This window comes from Tilletiopsis washingtonensis (genome assembly GCF_003144115.1).
Source record: "Tilletiopsis washingtonensis strain MCA 4186 unplaced genomic scaffold FA09scaffold_3, whole genome shotgun sequence".
NCBI classification, from domain to species: domain Eukaryota; kingdom Fungi; phylum Basidiomycota; class Exobasidiomycetes; order Entylomatales; genus Tilletiopsis; species Tilletiopsis washingtonensis.
The window spans coordinates 181,291-200,851 of NW_020312000.1; the positions used below are offsets into that span (position 1 = coordinate 181,291).

The following is a 19,561-nucleotide window of genomic DNA, read 5'->3' on the forward strand; positions in this document are numbered from 1 at the left end:
CGGCGCACGACAGCCGCGCCGCCGTCCGGCGGCCCTGAGTGCTCCCTATTTCGTTCCATCGTTCGCTCTCCTTCCTCGCTGCGCAGCTCCGCCACCGCATCCTTGGCAGCGTCCTGCATCTGTCTGCACGCCCACCACCTCCAACGCAGCGCAGTCCACCATGGCGTCGTACCTCGCCAGCATCTACGGCACCGAGCAGGACAAGGTCAACTGCTCCTTCTACTACAAGGTGCGTCGCTGCATTCCTGCTGCTGTGCACGCTGGCAAGGGGCTCGTTCAGCCCTGCGCAAAGTGCCACTTTGAGCTGATGAGCTGTGGTCTCTTCTTGCCAGATCGGTGCATGCCGCCATGGCGACCGCTGTTCGCGCAAGCACACCAAGCCGCCGTTCTCGCAGACGATCCTGGTCTCCAACGTGTACCAGAACCCGCGCCATGCGGACCCCAACTGCTCCATGAGCGACGAGGAGCTGCAGAAGGACTTTGACTCGTTCTTCGAGGACTTCTTCTGCGAGCTGGCCAAGTTCGGCCAGCTGCTGGAGATGCACGTGTGCGACAATGTTGGCGACCATCTCATTGGCAACGTGTACGCCAGGTGAGTCAGGGCAGGGGCGGGCAGCAGCGCTGGACATGTGGCGCGGTGCGGCTCGTATGTGCAGTGGCGGCGAAGCGCTGCTGGCCATGGCGAAGTGCTGCACGGCAGGCTGACTGATGCGGCTCGCAGATACGACATGGAGACCGAGGCGCAGGCGGCTGTCGATGGTGAGTGCTGTTGCGGCTTCGCCACCCGGAGCGCCTGCTGATTCTGGCTCTTGTCGCAGCGCTGAATGACCGATGGTACGCTGGTGAGTGCCGAGGATGCGTGGTTTGTGGCGGCGAAGCATGGCAGCCTGGTGCATGGCTCTGCTGTACTGTGACGGGTCGAGGCCAGCGGCGCGAGGAGCATGAGTTTGACAATTGGTGAGCACTCGGACTGACTCGCACTCACCTCGCCAGGTCGGCCGTTGTTCGCAGAGCTGTCGCCCGTCACAGACTTCCGTGAGGCATGCTGCCGGCAAGTGAGTCGCCGCCCTGCTGCTTCGTGAGGGCCAGCGCTGACGCACTGCGCAGAATGAGACGCAAGAATGCAACCGCGGCGGCTTCTGCAACTTCATGCACCTGCGCTACGCCTCGCCTGCACTGGTCCGGGAACTGCATCATGAGCTCAGCGTGGTGCGTATAGCCCGTGTGCAGCTGCCTCTGTCTCTCGCGCTGACCCAGCCACAGGAACTTGCATCGCGGCGGCGAGAGGAGGAGCGCGGCTCGCGGCGCAGCGGTGGTGGCGGCGGCGGATGGAAGGACGAGGTGGGCGGCGGTGGCGGCGGCGACTGGCGCTCGGCACCGCGCGCAGCCGACGCCGACTACGACCGACGAAGCGCGAGCCCAGCGCGGCGCTGAGCGCTGCACGCGACACAAAAGCACCCCGGGATGCACCGTCACCTTCACGCAGCGACCTTTACGCAGCGAGTCGTCGATGGCGAGAGAAGGAAGGCGGGAGTGTGGTGCTTCTGCTGTGCCAGACAGGCTGACTCTGCAGGCCAATGCATTCGCTACTGACAGTGACAGGCAAATCTCATTTCGTTTACAGCTCTCAGGCACATCACGCTTGCTCCTGGCTCTCTTCGTTCGCGGCCTCAGGCTTCGCCGCTTCCTCTTCGCCCTGCTCTGCTGCTGCTTCAACTGCTGGCGGGTCCGGCGAGCTAGCATCGCCAGCAGCAGGCGTCGCAACAGCGGCGCCAAGGTCCAGCGGCTGGATGTCGGCTTCATGGAAGGACAGCGCTCGCTCGACCGGATCTTCTTGCGCTGGTGGCGGCACAGGCAGCTCTTGACGGAGTCGAGCATACGCCTGCGCAGACTCGCTGGCCTCCGCTCTGACGCGCAGCTCGAGCACCTCCGCCTCCAGCTGCTCGACGCGCGAGCGCAGACGTGTCGCCTCGGGAGTAGCGCTGTCTGTCTCGGACGTGCGCAGATGCGTCTGCGGCGAGCGCGGCACAAAGCGAGGCGATGCCGCGCTCTTGGGCAGCTGCAGCGCTGCAGAGTGCACGCTGCGCTCCGAGTTGCCGAGTTGCTGGATGCGACGCTGTGCCTCCTCGAGCGCCTCTTCCAGCCTTGCGACGTGCGATGCGTTGGCGTCCGCGCGGTCGTTGGCCTGCTCGAGCGCCTCGTCGGACGACTGCAGGATCATCTGCATCTCCTCCCAGCGCGAGAGCAGCAGCTCCATCTCGCGGCGCTGCTCCTCGCAGCGGCGCACGTCGTCGCCCCACGTCTGCAGCGCCAGCGAGAGCTGCTGCACCTTGCGCTCGTACTCGGCAATCTTGGACAGCTTGAGTCGGTCCACACCGACTTGCTGCCGCAGCTCGAAGAGCTCGGCGCCTGTCTCGTCGATCTGGCGTGCCTGCATCGAGACTGTTGCACGCGCATCTTCCAGTGCGCTCTGCAGGCGCATGTATCAGCTGTGCTCGCGGCAATGCGATGCAAATCACTCACTCTAAGCTCACGGCCTTCGGCCATCCACGTCTTGCGCTCCTCGCGATAGGTCTTGAGCTTCTGGTTCAGCTCGTTCTCCCACGCGCTGTGACGCGACTTTGTAGTGGCCACCTCGGCGCGCTGGCGCTCCTGCGCCTGCAGCGTGGCACTGAGCTGAGCGCGCATGACTCGCACGGAGTGGTACAGGTTCTGACGCTCGGCCTCGAGCGCCGTGTCGGCGATGCGGTCGCGGTGCAGACGGCCGATGTGCCGCAGGTGCTGCTCCTTGAGGTACAGCTCGAAGTTGAGCTCGTTGCGCAGAAGCAGGTTCTCGCGCTGCAAGTACGCCAGCTCGGTGTACACCTCCGTGCGCACCGGCCGCAGCACTGGCGAGCCGGCGGTCGACCTCGAGGACTGCTTCAACATCGAACTGATCAGGGGGTGGTCGTGGCTGCTGCGCGGCACGACCGAAGACGCATCTGTCGAGGACGGCAAGAGCGACAGGACGGACGACATCGAGCCGGAGCGCTCACGCGTGCGCGAGCGCAGCGCCTGGGAGAGCGGCGATGGCGGCGTCGACAGCGTCTCGCTGAGCTTGCCCGCGGCGCCTGTGCTGCGCGCATTGGCCGCCGAGGAGTGCGCTGCCGTCGTGACTGCAGAAGCAAGTCCAGAACGTGGCTGATGGAAGGCCAGCCCGCTGGACGTGTGCGGCGGCTGGTGCTGCGGAGCGCCCCACATCGTCGCTGAACGGGTCGGCCGACTGGCCGGTGGCTCGCTGCCGCCTGACGGCGTGCGGACGGTCGTCGTGCTTTGCAGCGGCGCGCCCCACCGCAGCGCTGTGTACCGAGACAGGATCTCATCCGCCTCGTTCGCGCTGCGCTGCGCCGCCGATGACGCCTCTGTCATAGCCCGGCCGCTGCCGATGCGCAGAGGCGAGAACTGCCGTGCGGCGCCTGGGCGAAGCACCGTGCTGTCGCGAAGCAATGGCGTGGGCTGCGTCTGCTCGAGCATCTTGCGCAGCTCGGCCTTGGTGAGATCTTGACTCTCCGCGCCGAGCGAGGCGGAGCGCGATCGCGGATCTGATGTTGCGGCGCTGGCCGTAGAGAATGCTCGATCGCGCACCGTTGCGAACTGGCTGTCCTCGTGCGAGTCGTGCCAGGTGCCCAAGAAGAGGTTGATGCACTCGGCAGTGATGTCTGCGGCGTCGTGATCCCGCCAGCGCTGCTTGTCGCTGACCTCGTTCTCCGCCGTCAGCGTCACCAGCGCCGGGTGCAGGACGTGGCGTCGCAGCACGGGTGCGCTGCGCGTCTGCACGGCCAGCTCGTCGATGGTGTCTTCCCACGTGTCCTCGAACGGCGAGTCGTACTGTGCCTTGCGCAGATAGTCGATCGGCGCACGCAGGAAGCGAATGACGTTGCACGGGAAGATGCCGTAGATGAAGGTGAAGAACTGGACTGCATCGGGCGGACTGGACGAGACGGTGTCGAACGTGCTCGCTGCACAGAGGAGGGAATTAGTAGACGCTTGAAGAGGCGAAGGCAAGATCACGCACCGAGTCGCTTCCACTGCAGATCCTTGCGGCTCGCCAAACGCTTGCCCAGCCGCTCCACCTCGCCGAACTCCTCATCCAGCTCGCGTCGCTCTGCGTCTTCCTCCTCTGTCGCACCGCAGCGATCCTCCCAGCCGACGCCCAGTCGCCGCCAGTCGATGATGCGCGCGTAGATGGCGAGCAGACTCGGCAAACCACCAGCGCCGCCATTTGCGATCCAGTTGGGAATGTGCGGCAGCAGGATGACGAGCGCCGTGATGCACAGCGCCGTCGAGGTGGTGCTGGTGTCGAGCTGCGCCGACAGCACGAGCATGCGCGGCAGCGCCGTCGAGGTGATGTGGTACGTGTGGATCGAGTTGAGGCGCAGGAAGATCGTGAGCAGCAGCAAAATGGGCACGCGTGCAGTGGGCTCGACGAATGACTCGGCCAGGTGGTGGAAGAACTCCTTCGGCCGCTCTTGCCCGTAGGTGATGAGTATGGCCTCGAGGTTGCCCTTCCAGGTCGTGCCAATCAGCTGTGCAGACTCGGCATTGCCCGGCTCGCCGTGCTCGCCCGACGTCGAGCCCAGCTCGGCGATGTCGTCGTCCTCCTCGCGCTGTCCGATAGGCGTGGCACTTGCCTCGCTGGTGTACAGGTCAAAGATGCGCTGCGTGAAGCGCTTGAAGTGCTCGTTACTGCCGCCGATGCGCGGCATGCCCGAGCTGCCGCCTGACGGCACGCGCCGCTCTCTGCTCTTGCTGCGCTCGGCGGCAGAGATGACCTCGGTGGACGAGAGAGGATACGGCGCCTCGCCGCGCTTGCGCTGCATCGTCTGCGTGCCAGGAGGAGCAGCAGGCCACAGCGCAGTCGGCTCAGGCTCGTCTTGGTATGACGAGGGCGACGATGCTGTCATGGAGAAGACGACGAGATTGCGCGCCTGCGTCGCGGCCCGCGCATTGGTCGCCGGATTCTTGAGCAGCGGCCGCAGCAGCACGTCCCACCACTCGAGCATCATGCATGCCGGCCCAAGCAGAGACGAGAGACGCCACAGGATCTCGGCGAGCAGCGAGAGCTTTGTGAGATCCGCCTGGTCCATCTCGTCGGAGAACAGGTCCATGAGCTCGCCATTGAGACGCTGCGAGAGATACGTGCGGATCTGCGCCTTTGTGGCAGCAGACGTGGCGCCTTGTGCGCCCGAGAAGGATGCAGCAGCGGAGGAAGAGGTGCCGCTGCTGCCAGCGGACGTCGGCGCCGGGATGTTCGGGTCGGCCAGCAGGGCATTGATGGCCTGATACGCAGGGCCCAGCGTCGTGTTGGCGGACCCGCGCGAGAGCAGTGCTGCTCTGATCTTGGCCGAGGCATCCTTGACGAGGTTGCGCAGCGCCTTGGGCAGATCGGGTGCCACGGGCGCAGGCATGGCCGTCGAGGGCGTGAAGTGCGGCGGCGGCATGGCTGCTGATGCTCAGACGCGCAGATGCAGGCGAGGTACGACGGCGACCGGCGAGCTCTCGTCCGCGGAGCCGCGAGGCGAGAGGGCGAGGGAAGGATGGAGGGTGCGCTCTATGCAGACGATGAACAATCCCTTGCGTCTAAAGCCAGTTGAGCGCGAGACAAGCGGCGGTGCCGGTTGTCGGGAGCGCGGGCGACGAGGCGCGGCGCTGTGACGAGTCGATGAATTGGCTGTAGCGAGAGCTGGCGAAGGCCGTGGACATCAAGCGAACAGAGGGCGGACGATGAGGGCAGAGCACGGTAGCGATTCAAGAATGCGCTGGAGGGCAAGAAGAAGCCGCAGCGGTGCAGAGACGGGCGTGTATGCGGGCAGCCGGCGCCAGGGAGATGGCGAGCAGGCGCGACGACGAGGCGGCAGCAGGTCGCCTGGGTGGAGGGCGGGCGAGTGCCGGGCGTGCGGCAGGTGCGAGCAGTGCTGTGGTGTGCAGTGGTGGAGCTGCGGCGACGGCGGAGGGGCCGTGTGGGTGATGCGGGTGCGATGGGCAGCGGGTGTGGGAGAGAGGGTGGAGGCGAAGCAAGGTGCTGCCGCTGGCGGAACGCGCGCGGCAGGCCCTGCCGCGCTGCCGAGCTGTCCGTCCGATGCATGACGATGGAGCGCGCCGTGGGAGCGCCCCGGCCGAGCGGCCTTGTCCGCAGCACACATCCAAGCTTGCTTCTCCACTGCCACAGCCTCACATCCAATGTCCGATCCCACACCCTCGTCCTCGTCGGCCACGCCCGATGTCGGCGCCCTGTCGCTCTCCAACGGCGACGCCGCGCCGCCGGCGGCGGCACCGCGCAAGCAGGCGCGCCTTGCCGAGCTGCCGCCCATGCCGCCGCGCTCCAGCCGCAACAAGGAGGACAGCGACGGCAGCGCAGACGAGCGCGACGAGGACGAAGGCGAGGAGAACAGCGACGTGGAGGAGCTGGAGGGCGCACGCATTCGGGAGCTGGGCAGCGAAGAAGGGGCAGCAGACGGGGACGATGTGGCAGATCTGCTGAAGGAGTACCCGGATGATGAGGAGGTGAGTCACCCCGCCGAGCCGGAGAGCCTGAGCGAGAATGTAGGCATGAGTGCGATTTGCGCGAACCTCCGTAGAGAGCGTGGCTGCTGTCGCTGCGCGCTAGGGTGCCGTGCTCGGCCGTCTCGGGCAGCTGTGGCAGACTAGCACCCGCCAGCCGCTCGCGACACAGCTCACGCCGCACCTCAGTACATCGACCTCACACATCTGCGATTGAAGACATCATCACTGCGCAAGCTCGGACTCGCCCGCTTCAAGCAGCTCAAGCGGCTCGGACTGCGGCAGAATGAGGTCTCGAAGATCGCGGCCAGCGACATCGGGCAGCTGTGCAGCCTCACGGATCTGGACCTGTACGACAACGGGCTCGGCAAGACGTACGGCGAGGTGCTGGAAGGGTGTCCGGAGCTTGAGTAAGTTGAGCTGAGGCTGCGTGTCTGCTCCAGGCGCTCAAGCTGGCGCGCAGATCGCTCGACTTCTCCTTCAACTCCATCCGGCATATCTCGCACCTCACGCATCTCTCCAAGCTGCGCACGCTCTACTTTGTGCAGAACAAGATCTCGCGTGTGCGGACAGACGATCTGACGGGGCCGATCGGTGCCTCGCTGCGGAGCCTAGAGCTGGGCGGAAACCGCCTGCGGGTCAGTGATGCCGTTCTGGCCCTGCTTCACCAGCTGACGCGTGCATCGCTAGAGCATCGAGAATATCGGCCACCTCTCGCAGCTCGAGGAGCTGTGGCTCGGCAAGAACAAGATCACGAAGCTCGAGGTGCGCTGACACGCGCCAGCATCATGTCTGCCACAGCTCACTCTTCACGCCATCTGCAGGGGCTCGAGAACCTCAAGTCGCTTCGCGTGCTGTCGATCCAGTCGAACCGCATCACCAAGCTGGAGAACCTCTCGTCGCTCGAGGCGCTCGAGGAGCTGTACATTTCTCACAACGGCCTGACGAAGCTCGAGGGCCTCGAGGGCTGCAAGCGTCTCACGACGCTGGACATTGGCGCGAATCGTATAGAGGGGATTGAGAACATTGCGCACCTGAGCGCGCTCGAGGAATTCTGGGTACGTCGACTCGCAGCTGTCGCCGCGTCTTGCTTCGCTCACTTCGCTTCGCTTGCAAGGCAAACGACAATCGCATCTCGACGCTCGGCGCCCTCGAGGCGCAGCTGGGGCCCAAGGTCTGCCCAAACCTCGCGACGGTGTACCTCGAGCACAACCCGGTGCAGCGCAGCGAGGGTGCCGCGTATCGACGCAAGATCATGCTGCTCCTGCCGCAGATCCAGCAGATCGACGCCATTGCGCTTGCGCGTGTCGCATAGAGCCTCATTCGCAGCGCATCATCGCACGAATTGCATTAATCTGCTGCGAGGCCACGACGACAGACGCAGAGAGAGGAGAGAGAGCTTGATATTGGTTTGGCAGAACAGCATAGAGAGTGGACAGGGTAGGCAGGGCGCGCCTGGCACAAGCTCAGGGGTATGTGATGCGCACACAGCTTGTGGAGGAGGAACAAGATGCGCGCAGCACCAGACTGCGCTCGACGGCAGACGGCAGATTCGAGTAGGGCGAGAGAGAGAGAGAGAGAGAGAGAGAGAGAGAGAGAGAAGCGGCAGCGAGGGTACACCCGCCGCCCGTCCGATGATTCACACTTCGATATTGAGCGAGGCTTCAGACTGCCGCTGTTTAGGCAGTGTGCATGCCAGCCGAGCGGCGGGCGCGGTCCTGGTCGTTGGCGATCTTGGTGTTGCGCAGGTCGTCGAGCTTCTTCTTGATGGTCTCGTACGACGAGGTGGTCGCCTCGGTGTGGCGCTTCTTGATGTCGAGCTCCTCGACGGCCTTGGCGAGGGCAGCAGACGTCTTCTCCTGCGCCAGCTTGGCCTTGTTGAGCTTCTTGGACGTGTCGTGCTCCTTGCGCACAGCCTTCTGGTGGCGCTGTGAGAGGAGAGCGTGTCAGCGAAGGCGGACTGCTCTCGTATAAGCGCGCGCTACGCACCTTGATGCTCTGGGCCTCAGCCTTGCGCGCCTTGCGCAGCGTCTTCTCGTCGGCAGCAGCCTGCTTGATGGCAGCAGCCAGCTCCTTCTCGTCGTTCTTGGCCTCGGTCTGGTAGAGAGGGCGTGTCAGCACGCATGTCGATGACGACGAGGGCAAAGCGCAAAGATTTGCGCGCGCAAACGCTGCGGGCCATTGCGCGCATGGCACACGCATCTTTGCGCGCGCGAGTGCGACGAACATCTCCGCTGCGCGCCACGCTTCCTGCGCATTGCCGCAACCTCGTGCTGGCGTGACCTGACGACGCCGAAGAGGCTCATCGCCGAGCAGACCGCGCGCATGTGTTCTACACACAGAGCGCCAACTCACCTTCAGCAGCTTGTCGTACTTCTTGGCCTCCTTGGGCGCGATCGGCGGGGGCGCCGCAACGGCCGCCTTGTCCTTGTCCGACTCGCCGGCGACAGCGCCGGCCGCGCCGCCAGCCGCCGCAGCAGCCGGCACGGCCGCGAGCGTGGAGCTGGGCGCCGGCGCGGCCTCCGAGCCCGCGGCGGGGTGGATGGCGGAGCCCGGCGCAGTGCCCGCGGGCGCAATGGCCGAGCCGGGCACCGAGCCGGCCGTGGGGCTGGCGGCGTCGGGTGCGGCGCTGGTGGTGGTGGTGATGGTGGTCGTCGTCGTCGTGCCGATCGGCGGCGACGTGGGCGCAGCGTCGGCCGAGAGCGGCGCGGCCGAGGCCGTGCTGGCCTCGCCGACGTGGCCGGCCCCGGCGGCGGGCGCCGACGTGTCGAGCTTGAGGTCGCCCGTGGGCGCGGCGCCCGAGGCGAGCACGGGGTCGGCCGACGTGTGCGGGGGAGGAGCGTCGCCGTTCATCGTGTTGTCTGCGGCAATGAGGGAGAGGGGATGGGCAATGTCGGTGGGGCGTGGATGCGAAACGGCTAAAGCGCGCGTGAGGACGGATATGGGTGAGATGCAGAAGGAGGCGGGCCTCGCCGCGCGGTGGAGTTTATAGCGCGCCGCCGCCGCACGGGCATCGCAGAGCTCCCTGGCCTCGCGCTGGGCGGGCAAGGCGGCACAAGCGCTGAGCGGGACCGCTGCATCTGCCTCAGCGTCAGCAAAGGCCGCGGGCGTTTGTCCCTTGATCGGAGAGGCGCATGACACCACAGGCTCCGCCCGAGCGCAGCTGCGAGGCAGAGCGCAGCAGCGGCGGCGGCATCCCCTCTGCGGCACGGCGATCCGCTGCCGCGCGCCGCCGCGACGCAGCGCATCCGCGCCCGCAGCCCGCCTCCGTTCCGCACGCTTTGCATCATCTCGGCTCTGCACCTCCTCCTCGCCGGCGCCATCTCCGGCTGCGGCTCTGCTCCTGACGCTGAGCACAACCCTTGGGCGGTGGCGGTGCCGCAGTCGGCCTTGAGCTAAGCTTAGCGCGGCTGCGGGCGGGGCCCAGACCTGGCGCGGACATTACAGCACTGGCGGATATCATTTCTGGCCGTGCTGCAAAAGAGGCGAGATTCACCGACGGAGGCTGAGCGGGCCCGTCGTCTCGTCGGCGAGCGTGCTGCGAGGAGCTCGCAGTCGAGGACGGTGCGGTTGCGGAGCCGATGCCGTGAGGTGGAGCTGCAGCGCTCAGACGCAGCGCTCAGCCGCCGGCGGGCGTGACGTATCGCTCCCCTCGCGCCGCTTTCGACGGCCGCCGCTTGCGCTGCGTCATGATCGGCACGGCGGGCCAAGCTCGTCGACTGCTCCAGCGCCGCATCGCAGCGCGCGTGAGAGGCATGCGGCCGTGCAGCCGCGTGCAGCGCAGCCGCCCAAGCACGACGCCAGCCGTCGGCGCTCCCGACCCCTGCGGCAGCATGCACGCCAGCGCCCGCAGAAGATTCTCTGCGCTTCGCCGCAGCCTGCAGCCTTGCGCAAGCAGCCAGCGCTTCGACTCGCAGCCGCAGCGCAGGGCTGGAGCACAGGGCGATCTCGAATTCAGATTCAGGACTTCGCCACTTCAGCGCGGCTGCGCGCCGCCCTTTGCCCTGCGCAGCGAGGGGCATCTTGGCCTGCTTGTTCGTGCCTCCACCGAGCGCAAGCGCCGGCCAAGCGGCGGACTCCGAGCTCCGTGCGCAGCAGCAGGCAGAGCATGACCGAGGACAAGGGCCTGCCACTGGCTGATCCCACGCTTGCGAGTGATGGCCTGGACCACGCCGTCGCCTCTGCCTGGCCGCAGCAGGGCAAGGCGACCTTGGACACATGTCCATGGCATATAGTCTGCCTCAGCCCATCTGGCCAAGGGGTGCCGAGAGGCCTCGAGGGAAGAGGCAGTGCCTGCATGCCGAGCCTGCCGGTCGTCAACGGGCATGGGGCGCGTGCAGCGCCAGGCGCGCCACGCTCGGCGGCGCGCAACAGCACACCGCATACGCGCGCCCCCGCCCTCGGCCCTCGACGTTGAGGCCCCAGCCGCCGACGCTCGGCGAGCTGGCCTCGCTTTTGCGGCTGCAATCCAGCGTTGCTTGAGCTCCACATCCTCTCCGCCCTCACTGCCTTGTACACCCTCGCCAGAGGCCTCACGACGACCAGCACACCTAAAGCAGCGCCTCGCGCGTCCAACTCGTGCGGTTGCATTCCGAGCGGGACTTTCGGCTGTCCACGCCTCCATTCTGCTCTGCGGCGCACACGTAGTGCTGCCCTACAGGGGCGATGTTGTACCTGACAGCTGACAAGTTCCCGGTCTGTGAGTGCACGCGAAACGCAGATGCCAGAGCGTGCCGCGCAGTGCCAGGCAGCATAGCAGCAGCGGGATCCACGGACTGAAGCAGTGTCCTCGCGCAGTCGTGCCGTTTGGCATCATCGGCTTCTACCGGTATTTCTGGTACATCATCCGTCTCTCTGCGGCCGTCGTGTACCGGCCGATCAAGCCGCCTGAGAATCCGACGTACATCGCCAATGAGGACGTCACGATGTGAGCGCGCATGCGAGAGCTGCCTGGCTGGTGGCGCTGACGCGGCCCCTCGCAGCATCGTGCCGACGATCGACGCCGGAGAGGAGTTCAAGGAGGCAGCCTTCAGCTGGCTGCAGGGCAATCCGGCGCAGATCATCATCGTGACGGAGCACAAGATGCGCGAGCCACTGCAGGCGCTCGCCGACGAGGTGGATCCGAGTCGCATCACCGTGCTGACGGTGCCGCGCGCCAACAAGCGGCTGCAGATGGCGCATGGCATCCGCCACACCACGACGGACATCATCGTCTTTGCCGACGACGACGCCATCTGGCCGCCGACGATGCTGCCGTGGATACTGGCGTGCTTTGAGGACCAGAGCGTCGGCGGCGTAGGCACGAGCCAGAGGGTCAAGCCGCAGGGAGCACGCATGACGGTGTGGGAGACGCTGGCGGCCTTCCGTCTCTCGATTCGCAACTTTGAAATTGCGGCGAGCACGCACATCGACGGCGGTGTCCCGTGTCTCTCTGGCCGGACCGCAGCGTACCGCACCGTGATCCTCAAGGACCCGACGTTCCTGCATGGCTTCACAAACGACTACTGGCTGGGCAAATACCTGCTCAACTCGGGCGACGACAAGTTTCTCACGCGCTGGCTCGTCAGCCATGGCTGGCAGACGTACATCCAAGTATGTGCCGAGGCAGAGCTGCTCTCCACGATGAAGCCCGACTGGCGATTCCTCAAGCAAGTGCTGCGCTGGACGCGCAACACGTGGCGCTCCGACATTCGCAGCGTCTTCAAGGAACGCCACATCTGGACAGCCCACCCTTTCGTCGCCTACTCGATGGTGGACAAGTTCATCAACCCACTCACGCTGCTCGTCGGCCCGGTGCTTGTGGCGTACCTCATCGTCAAGAGCACGCGTTCCGTCGAGGAGGGAGGCTACCATCTGCCTGCGTGGAACATCATTCTCTCCTACTTCGTCTGGATCATGGCCACGCGCACGGCCAAGCTGCTGCCTCATCTCTGGTTCCGGCCGCAAGACATCATCTACGTGCCAGCGTTGTGAGTTCAGCGCTGCTCCTCCGCTCCTTCGAGCTGACCCGATTGCCGCGCCAGCATCCTCTTCGGCTACTACTTTGCCATCATGAAGATCTACGCGCTCTTCACGCTGCACGAGACGGGCTGGGGCACGCGTGCGGGCATCGGCGAGCCCGAGAAGGCCGGCGAGACGGCCGACGATGCTGCGAAGCAGCCGGCAGACTCATTCCACCCGCTCGGCGATCGACCAAGCTACGCGCTGCCCGAGCACAGCGATGCACTGCGTCCGGCTCGGTGATGCGAGGCGGCCCGTCATGATACTCACGACCTCTCTGATGCGCTAATGCTTTCACGCTTGAATGACTGGCGCAACGCATGCTTCTTGTCATTGTTGGTCCGCCTGCGTCTGTTCCCTCGTGATGGCGCCCACGCCTTCCTGGCCCTCACTCGTGCCTCCCGAGTCTGCATATCCACTCGCGATGCCCGCGCGTCCCCGGCCCAGCACGCTGGGTGCGTCGTCCGAGCTGCGAGTCTCCAGACCGCGCCAGGAACGCTGTGCCAGATGGGCACCGGCGGCGCTGTCGAGCACGCGCGTGAGACTGCCATCGGCACTGCGCACCGTCACTACGCCCGCACTTGCGGCGTCGGCGATCTGCCGCACTCCGGAGCCGTTCTTGCCCGCCCGCTTGGGGCGCGAGACGTACCCGCCGGTGATCAGCGAGAACTGCGGCTCCTCGTCTGACGACTCTTCCCCGTCCGCCGGCGCGGTCGGCTCGACGGAGCCTTGAGCGGTGAGGCTGAGGTCGCCAGTCTGTGCTGCCAGCTCGTCTGACACGTTCTGCGCGTCGCTCGTGCTTGGTGCTGCTGTTTGAGGCGTAGGTGCAAGCCGATCGAGATCAAGGACGTAGTCGCCCGACCATTCGCGTCCTCCGTCCTCCTCGTCCTTGAGCGCATGCAGCATCTCAAAGGGGCTCACGATGGGCTTGAAGAAGTCTCGCGAGCGCGTCGCATCGATGGCGTCGACGAGCGAGTTCTCGGGGCAAGCGAGCAGGACAAAGACGTCGATCTCGGCGTAGTTTGCCAGCTTGGCAGGCGTGAGCTTGCCCACGCTGATCGTATAGATTCTGCGGCCTCGCTCGATGAGCTTCTCCCGAAGATGCGCCAGCAATGGCAGGTAGGCTGCCACGCCGAGCGTGCCGACCAGCAGGGCAATCACGCTTGCATCACGCGCTTTCTGCACAGCTGCGTATCGTCGCATGAGTAGCCGATTTGTCCGCCCATCTTCTCGCCGCACCTCGGCGCCTGCAGGCCGTCGTGGATCGTAGGAGAGCATGCGTGAGGAAGGTCCGAGTCGTAAGAGCAGATTGGTAAGTGCCAGCGACTCGCCGCCGAGATAGATGACGGCGCTGGACCGTAGATCGGCGCCTGAGGGCAGCTCGTATCGCCGACCTGCGCCAACTCCTGTGCCGCTACCTGAGAGGCGAGAGACGTCTTCGGGCGAAGCTTCAGGCGGTGGCCGCGGTGCTTCTTGGCATGTGCTCTCGCAGCCACACCCGCTGCCCAAGGCCTGCGTCCGAGAGCAGGCAGCGTCTGGCAGTCTTGAGCCCGAGGCACCAGTGTTGCCTTCGCACTCGACGCTCGAGAGCACGAGCGGTGTTGAGACACCCTGTGCCTCTAGCTGCCTACCCAGCTCTGCATGCACAGACGGCGCAGCGTGCGCGTATGCGACGTCGAAGAGGAGAAGCATGGCTTTCGGCGCAGGCTCATCTGCGCCTGAAGAGCCGACAAGCTCGTGTACTCCGGCGGCGAGCGCTGTTGCGGCCTGCAAAGGCTCGATGGCGAGCTTGGGAAAGACGTAGAGCACCGGCAGACGCTGAGTGCTGCAGGGAAAGAGGGGCACGCCCACTTCAGCAAGCGCCGCCTTGCCGCCCCTCAAGCTTGCGAGGCGACTCACGGACTCAGACAGGCATGTCCGTAGTGCACGACCATGTCGGCATCGACGTGCTGCGCAGCCACCTCATCGACACAGCAGCTGTGTAAGCTCGCAGATCAGCGCATTGCCCAGCGCCGCTCTCGCACACACTCGGCACTCACTTGCCATAGCTAGTATCTGCGCCAATGAAGAGCTGTCCCTTCCACTCCCGCTTCTGCAGCTCTCGCGTCAGGCCCCAGAAGACAGGCACAGAGTCGCAGAGTGCCTCGTCGGGGAATTGCAGCACGATGCGCTGCGGCTGCGGTGAGAGGGCCGCGAGGCGGGCAGCCGTGGCTGCGACGTCGTAGAGCTGCTCGGCGGGCTGTTGCCGCGCCGCAGCCGTCGCGGAGAGCGCGGCGTCCGAGAGCTCGGGCACATGTGTGAGGATGGCAGTGTCGGGCGCCGAGAGGACGGGCGCGGTCGACATGGCGGCGGGCCAGGAGGGTGGAGAAGGAGGGGCGAGGAGAGGGAAAGGAGGATGCTCTGGACCCCGCAAGCCGCGCTCCACCTCAAAATGCATCGGCCAGGCGCGGCCGGCAGCGCCGAAGCACCCGGATCTACCGGCGCACCCGAGATGCGGCGCCAAGCTGACAGCGCACGCTAAGATCGCAGATCGGCAGCATGCGCTTGCTCTGAGCTCATGCGAGGGCGAGGGCAGCCGGAGAATTGGGTGCGCACGCGAGAGCTGCTGCTGCGAGCGCAAGGGCTGACGCTGACGAGGAGGGGGTCGGATGCAGCGGCTGCGCGAGAGCCATACCGTACGGCCGGAGCCGGATGCCGGCAGCGCAGCGCCACATGATGCACCTTGCGTGCACGCTGCGCGCAATCAACGCACCCGGCAAGCGAAAGCACGGAGCGAAGACGACAGGCGTCGTGCGGCATGAGCGCTGCTCCCACGGCGGCAGCCCAGAGGGGAGCCGAGCAGCGAGGTGCGATGTGGCGCCGGCTGCAGCGCAGAGCGTTCAGCGTCAGCGCAGCACGCCGCGACGCGAGACAAAGGCGAAGGCCGCGCCGCCCGCCGGCGAAGGCGCCGCCGCTGCCTGTGCATGCTGCCCACCGCGAAGCGCCCCACCGGCGCTTGCTGCTGCTCGACCCTCGCCTCGTCATTTTGGCATCCCGACGGCGGCGACCTCGCCTTTTCTTTTCCTCGCTCCCACACACGCCCGCCCTCTCGCACGCCCAGCTCCGTTCCCAGTCACCGCCCCCTCTTCGCAGCTCGTTTCTCCTGAGCTGGCCCCACACCCTGGCCTATCTCCGTATAGCGGCACAGTAGAGTCCCTGCTGGGTGCTGCGGCCGCGCGTGATTTATCCGTCTCCACCTCTCACGCATCCGCCGCCCGCACATCTCCATCTGCTGCCACAACACACGCCGCTCTCCGTTCTCTCCTTCTTCGCCTCGCCACCTCTTCGCTGCACCACACCCGCTGTTCTCCGACACAGCGCGACGTCGCACTCTTCAGCGGCCTGCGCCCGCGACCGGGTGCTGCGACGCGCGTGCTGAGCCAGGCGCGTCGAGCGCACTTCGCCCGCTCTCGTCGCCGTCGGCCGGCCGCAGCGCGTGATCTGCTCGCGCCAGTGCTCCCCACCTCGCGGCAATGGCCTCGTCGGTCGCATCCACGTCGCGCAGTGCCGGCACGCCGCCGTCGGTGCTGAACGGCGTCGGGCATGAGGGCGGCGCGGGCGCAAAGGCGCAGCCCGAGGAGGAGGCGGGCGAGGCGGGCAAGCGGCGCCGAGTGAGTGTGCGCGCTGGCCAAGCGATGGGTGTGGTCGCTGACACGGCCGCTCGTCCATCAGATCTGGGCGGCGTGCGAGTCATGTCGAACGCGCAAGGTGCGTCCTCTCGCGGCCCGCAGATGCTGGCGCCGAGCTGACCCTTGCCCACAGGCCCGCTGCAACGGCGAGCACCCTTGCTCTGCCTGTCTCTCCAAGGCGCGCTCTTCGCTGCCTCGCGGCAGCTCGGCGCCTTCAGCCGAGGCCGTACAGGCGCGCGCCCTCGAGCTGTGCGTCTTCGTGTGGGACCGCAAGCCGCGTGGACCCAAGGCCAAGGCGCCGGAGGAAGGGCGCAAGGCCAGTGGCGCCGCCGCTGGCACTGCCAGGGCCAAGCGTGCTACGCCTGCAGTCAAGGGCGCGCCTCGCAGCGAACGCAGCGCCGGCTCTGCGTATCTCGCTGCCAAGGGCGCCGCGACGTCGCTGAACGGCGACGGCGACGCGAGCAACGGGAGCATCTCAGCAGGGTTTCCTGGTGCGCCAGGCTCCGTCTCGAGCGAACGCTCCGGTGCCAGCGGCACGGCGCAGGAGGAGCAGGCTGCATATGCGCAGCACGCTCTGTTCAGCAACGGCAACTTCCTCAGGCGCCAGAGTCTGCATCCAGATCGACCTTACCCGCCTTCGCCCGGCGGCTCGAGCGGCTACTCTGCCCACTATCCCGCAAGCCATCGGCCGCCTGCGTACGAGTACCCGCCCGGCCCAGGCCCGCAGGACTACTACCGAGGGCACGCCAGCTCTCTTGAACGGCTGCCGTGGAACCAGATCCCGGCGTCGCCAGCCACGGGCTCCACCGGCTCGGCGTCGAGCTATGCGCCTGTAGAGTACGCCGACCTGCGCACGCGCCCGCAGGATGCAGAGTACGCCGATCCCGTCGCGCCGCGGCGAGCCATGCCTGCCTCGCATGAAGACCCACGAGCGGCGCGTCTCGACGTCTTCGGGCGCAGCTGGGCCGCCAACAGCCCCTATCCGCAGGTTTACGCGCCGCCCGGCTCTTCGCGTTCCGAGCGCTCGCAAGCGCAAGGCTCGGGCGGGCGCAGACAGTCGCGTGAGAGGCAGTCGTCGCAGGGCAGCGTCTACGACAGACCGCCCATGCTCTCTGCTGAGCGCAGAGGGAGCGTCGTGCTCTCGCTCATCGACCAGCTGAGCGGCGTGTTCATCTACAACGATCGACAATTCATCGCGCTGGCGCTGGCGCAGTTCTCCGACCTCGATGCCTCGACGAAGCTCTTTCCCGCGCGCATCCTGTGGGGCTCTGTGCCCGACGCAGACGGCGCACTGCCGCCGCCGCCGCCTCAGCATGCACAGCTGGCGCTGCTCTCGCTCCTGGCGCACCGCGCTCTGCTGTTGCCGAGCGTGCGCAGCCAGCGCGACCTGGAGAGCCTGCAGCAAGGCATGGGTGAAGATCTGAGCCACCTGAATCAGCAACCGCACGATCAAGAACTCAAGGATGGCCTCCTGCTCTTCGCTCGGCGTTGCTGGAACTTGGCGCACGACACGCTGCTGCGTCTCGTCGCCGACGGCGAGGTAGATCCGCTGCTGCTCATTACGGGCTATGCGCTCGACATGGCTGCGTCCGAAGACGGCATCGGCACGGCGTCGATGGGCGAGATGAAGGCCTGGCTCTTCGGCGTGCTCAAGGCGTGGAATCTGCACCTGATGGACCTGCCGGCGCACGTGTCGCCCGAGGAGGCCGTCGACGATGATGGTGCCGCGCCGTACGATGCAGAGTTGCCGCCGGGCACGCCGATGCCGCGGCCTCTCGACGCACGCTACGCTGTGCTGCACCCTGCCGATCGCGAGGCACTGCGGCGCTGCGTCGTCGTTGTGTGCACCTCGTTTGTCTGGACGCAGTCCAACGACAACTTTGCGAAGCACACGTTCAATCTCTCCTCGCTCAAGGTGAGCCTTCTGGGCGCCGACAACACCATCCATCGCGGTGCAGCGTGGGCTCCACCCGCGGCGCCGCCAAATGGCGCCACGCCGAGCGACACGTCCATCTGTGCGGTGCAGCACGTGGCGTTTCTGCTCTTTGGTCGCATTCTGCGCATGCTCAACACGCCGCTCGAGGACCTGCTCAACGGCACGGGCGCCGAGCCGGACTTGCAGAAGGCCGTCGACGAGATCGAGGAGACGCTGCAGTGGGCCAAGGCGTGCATTCCTGTGCCGAAGCTCGACGGCACCGAGATGCCGCTCGCCGTCTCTGCTTTCCTGCACCTGCGAGTCATCGACTTGATGTCGTACCGCCTCTTCGCCGCCATCGTGCTGTACCAGAACTTCACAAACGAAGCAGTGGATGAAGGAGGAGGCGGCGCCGCTGGATCCTTGCGGCTCAAGGTCATCATGGAGCCTGGCCCCAATCTCTCGACGCAGTACGAGACGCTGCGCAGCGGAGCAGCCGGCATTTCTCCCGTCGAGGGCGATGGCATGCCGCCTGCGCCGCCTCGCAAGCGCCGCGAGCTGTTGCGCGTCTCGAAGGATCCCTCGACGGCAGCGATGGCGCCGCTCTTCGAGGTCGACGCCGTGGTGCGCAAGACGCTCGAGCTGCTCGAGAACCACGAAGAACCGGTGCCCGGCGAGGTAGGCACGGCAGCTGGCGTGACGCTGGGCAACATCAGCCGAGCGATGCGCTGGCCGCGGCATCTGCACAAGCTGTGCAGCCAGGCCTTCGCGATTGGTGCGGAAGTCGAAGCATCGCAGAAGGCCTGGCGCGAACACTTCGTCCAGCATCGCCCGGAGCCATACTGGGCTGAGCCTGTGACGCACAACAAGGTGCCGCCGCTGAGTGAGTCATTCCCCTTCCGCCCGGTCTCTTGCACTGCGCGGAGACTGCCGACGCAGCGTGCAGCTGCTGAAGTCGCTGCCTCCGCCAGCTACGCAACCAGTCATCGACTCAATGTGGGGCATTGGCGACCGCCTCATCCGCCTGCTCCAGGCGCTCGGTCGGAGTGAGTGAACGCGGCAGAGAGAGACCTTCGCGCTCCACCGCTGCTGACTGCCATCCTCTCTCCCAGGCGGCAGCGAACACTCGCGCCTCACCGCGCTGCGTGCCGAGCAGTATCGTGCCGAGCGAGTCGCTTGGGTGCAGGCGCAGAAGCTGGCGCAGGGCGACTGAGCGTCGCCCCTGAGCTGGCTGCGGTGGACGTTGTCTGCCTGCGTCTCTTGCGCAAGTCCCTCCTCTCTTCTCCTCGTTCCTCCTCCGGCTGCGTCCCCTCCTCTTGCGCCGCCTGTCACACTTCTTCATGATCCTCTCAATCCGTCACTCCTCTCATTGCCTCGCGCCGTCCTGCCGAGGAGAGCAATCGCATGATATCCAGCTCCCGCCCGCAGTCGCGAGGCC

The 19,561-nt window shown here is 66.3% G+C and overlaps 9 protein-coding genes across 9 annotated transcripts; 7 read left to right on the plus strand and 2 right to left on the minus strand.

The window, feature by feature from the left end:
• Positions 1-160: 160 nt before the first annotated feature.
• On the plus strand, positions 161-1,434 carry FA09DRAFT_336488 (RNA-binding domain-containing protein; the record flags this gene model as incomplete). The annotated part of the gene is made up of 7 exons (XM_025743893.1): positions 161-229; positions 333-592; positions 722-759; positions 819-842; positions 994-1,055; positions 1,108-1,209; positions 1,264-1,434. 7 exons carry the CDS (start codon positions 161-163, stop codon positions 1,432-1,434), a joined length of 726 nt encoding a protein of 241 aa, XP_025600620.1.
• Positions 1,435-1,600: 166 nt separating this feature from the next.
• FA09DRAFT_183243 (hypothetical protein) lies at positions 1,601-5,621 on the minus strand. Its single transcript, XM_025739341.1, has 3 exons — positions 4,055-5,621; positions 2,524-3,998; positions 1,601-2,470 (listed from the first exon to the last, which is right to left on the minus strand). Exons 1-3 carry the CDS (start codon positions 5,478-5,480, stop codon positions 1,637-1,639), a joined length of 3,735 nt encoding a protein of 1,244 aa, XP_025600621.1. The 5' UTR covers positions 5,481-5,621; the 3' UTR covers positions 1,601-1,636.
• Positions 5,622-6,191: 570 nt separating this feature from the next.
• FA09DRAFT_327796 (L domain-like protein) lies at positions 6,192-7,952 on the plus strand (the record flags this gene model as incomplete). Its single annotated transcript, XM_025741528.1, has 5 exons — positions 6,192-6,543; positions 6,730-6,950; positions 7,004-7,178; positions 7,231-7,305; positions 7,365-7,952. Coding segments are annotated over exons 1-5 (1,375 nt in total), but the record flags the coding sequence as incomplete, so codon positions are not given.
• Positions 7,953-8,631: 679 nt separating this feature from the next.
• On the plus strand, positions 8,632-8,942 carry FA09DRAFT_327799 (hypothetical protein). Its single transcript, XM_025741529.1, has one exon. It carries the CDS (start codon positions 8,664-8,666, stop codon positions 8,820-8,822), a length of 159 nt encoding a protein of 52 aa, XP_025600623.1. The 5' UTR covers positions 8,632-8,663; the 3' UTR covers positions 8,823-8,942.
• Positions 8,770-9,813, plus strand: FA09DRAFT_183360 (hypothetical protein). The gene has a single exon (XM_025739342.1). The coding sequence runs from the start codon at positions 8,866-8,868 to the stop codon at positions 9,460-9,462; it is 597 nt and encodes a 198-aa protein (XP_025600624.1). The 5' UTR covers positions 8,770-8,865; the 3' UTR covers positions 9,463-9,813.
• A 576-nt stretch (positions 9,814-10,389) lies between these two features.
• On the plus strand, positions 10,390-11,427 carry FA09DRAFT_327800 (hypothetical protein). The gene is made up of 2 exons (XM_025741530.1): positions 10,390-11,239; positions 11,338-11,427. Exon 1 carries the CDS (start codon positions 10,649-10,651, stop codon positions 10,955-10,957), a length of 309 nt encoding a protein of 102 aa, XP_025600625.1. The 5' UTR covers positions 10,390-10,648; the 3' UTR covers positions 10,958-11,239; positions 11,338-11,427.
• FA09DRAFT_294040 (hypothetical protein) lies at positions 11,206-12,783 on the plus strand (the record flags this gene model as incomplete). The annotated part of the gene is made up of 4 exons (XM_025740072.1): positions 11,206-11,239; positions 11,338-11,467; positions 11,523-12,509; positions 12,564-12,783. The coding sequence occupies 4 exons, from the start codon at positions 11,206-11,208 to the stop codon at positions 12,781-12,783; spliced, it is 1,371 nt and encodes a 456-aa protein (XP_025600626.1).
• FA09DRAFT_327802 (diphthamide biosynthesis protein) lies at positions 12,605-15,111 on the minus strand. Its single transcript, XM_025741531.1, has 3 exons — positions 14,580-15,111; positions 14,440-14,517; positions 12,605-14,365 (listed from the first exon to the last, which is right to left on the minus strand). The coding sequence occupies exons 1-3, from the start codon at positions 14,975-14,977 to the stop codon at positions 12,871-12,873; spliced, it is 1,971 nt and encodes a 656-aa protein (XP_025600627.1). The 5' UTR covers positions 14,978-15,111; the 3' UTR covers positions 12,605-12,870.
• Positions 15,112-15,556: 445 nt separating this feature from the next.
• FA09DRAFT_327803 (hypothetical protein) lies at positions 15,557-19,540 on the plus strand. Its single transcript, XM_025741532.1, has 5 exons — positions 15,557-16,190; positions 16,252-16,287; positions 16,342-19,006; positions 19,095-19,169; positions 19,236-19,540. The coding sequence occupies exons 1-5, from the start codon at positions 16,053-16,055 to the stop codon at positions 19,334-19,336; spliced, it is 3,015 nt and encodes a 1,004-aa protein (XP_025600628.1). The 5' UTR covers positions 15,557-16,052; the 3' UTR covers positions 19,337-19,540.
• Positions 19,541-19,561: the final 21 nt, after the last annotated feature.

What these genes read in the sequence shown, in the direction of transcription:
- FA09DRAFT_183243 (XM_025739341.1), bottom strand. Translation starts at nt 5,480, where the DNA reads ATGCCGCCGCCGCACTTCACGCCCTCGACGGCCATGCCTGCGCCCGTG. An exon ending in TCTGCAGTGGAAGCGACTCG is followed by an intron (nt 3,999 to 4,054) that starts GTGCGTGATCTT and finishes TCCTCTGTGCAG; the next exon opens with CGAGCACGTTCGACACCGTC. An exon ending in CCGAAGGCCGTGAGCTTAGA is followed by an intron (nt 2,471 to 2,523) that starts GTGAGTGATTTG and finishes ATGCGCCTGCAG; the next exon opens with AGCGCACTGGAAGATGCGCG.
- FA09DRAFT_327802 (XM_025741531.1), bottom strand. Translation starts at nt 14,977, where the DNA reads ATGCATTTTGAGGTGGAGCGCGGCTTGCGGGGTCCAGAGCATCCTCCT. An exon ending in GCAGATACTAGCTATGGCAA is followed by an intron (nt 14,518 to 14,579) that starts GTGAGTGCCGAG and finishes GAGCTTACACAG; the next exon opens with CTGCTGTGTCGATGAGGTGG. An exon ending in GGACATGCCTGTCTGAGTCC is followed by an intron (nt 14,366 to 14,439) that starts GTGAGTCGCCTC and finishes CTTTCCCTGCAG; the next exon opens with CACTCAGCGTCTGCCGGTGC.
- FA09DRAFT_327800 (XM_025741530.1), top strand. Translation starts at nt 10,649, where the DNA reads ATGACCGAGGACAAGGGCCTGCCACTGGCTGATCCCACGCTTGCGAGT.
- FA09DRAFT_327799 (XM_025741529.1), top strand. Translation starts at nt 8,664, where the DNA reads ATGTCGATGACGACGAGGGCAAAGCGCAAAGATTTGCGCGCGCAAACG.
- FA09DRAFT_327803 (XM_025741532.1), top strand. Translation starts at nt 16,053, where the DNA reads ATGGCCTCGTCGGTCGCATCCACGTCGCGCAGTGCCGGCACGCCGCCG. An exon ending in AGTCATGTCGAACGCGCAAG is followed by an intron (nt 16,288 to 16,341) that starts GTGCGTCCTCTC and finishes CCTTGCCCACAG; the next exon opens with GCCCGCTGCAACGGCGAGCA. An exon ending in GCTCCAGGCGCTCGGTCGGA is followed by an intron (nt 19,170 to 19,235) that starts GTGAGTGAACGC and finishes CCTCTCTCCCAG; the next exon opens with GCGGCAGCGAACACTCGCGC.
- FA09DRAFT_183360 (XM_025739342.1), top strand. Translation starts at nt 8,866, where the DNA reads ATGTGTTCTACACACAGAGCGCCAACTCACCTTCAGCAGCTTGTCGTA.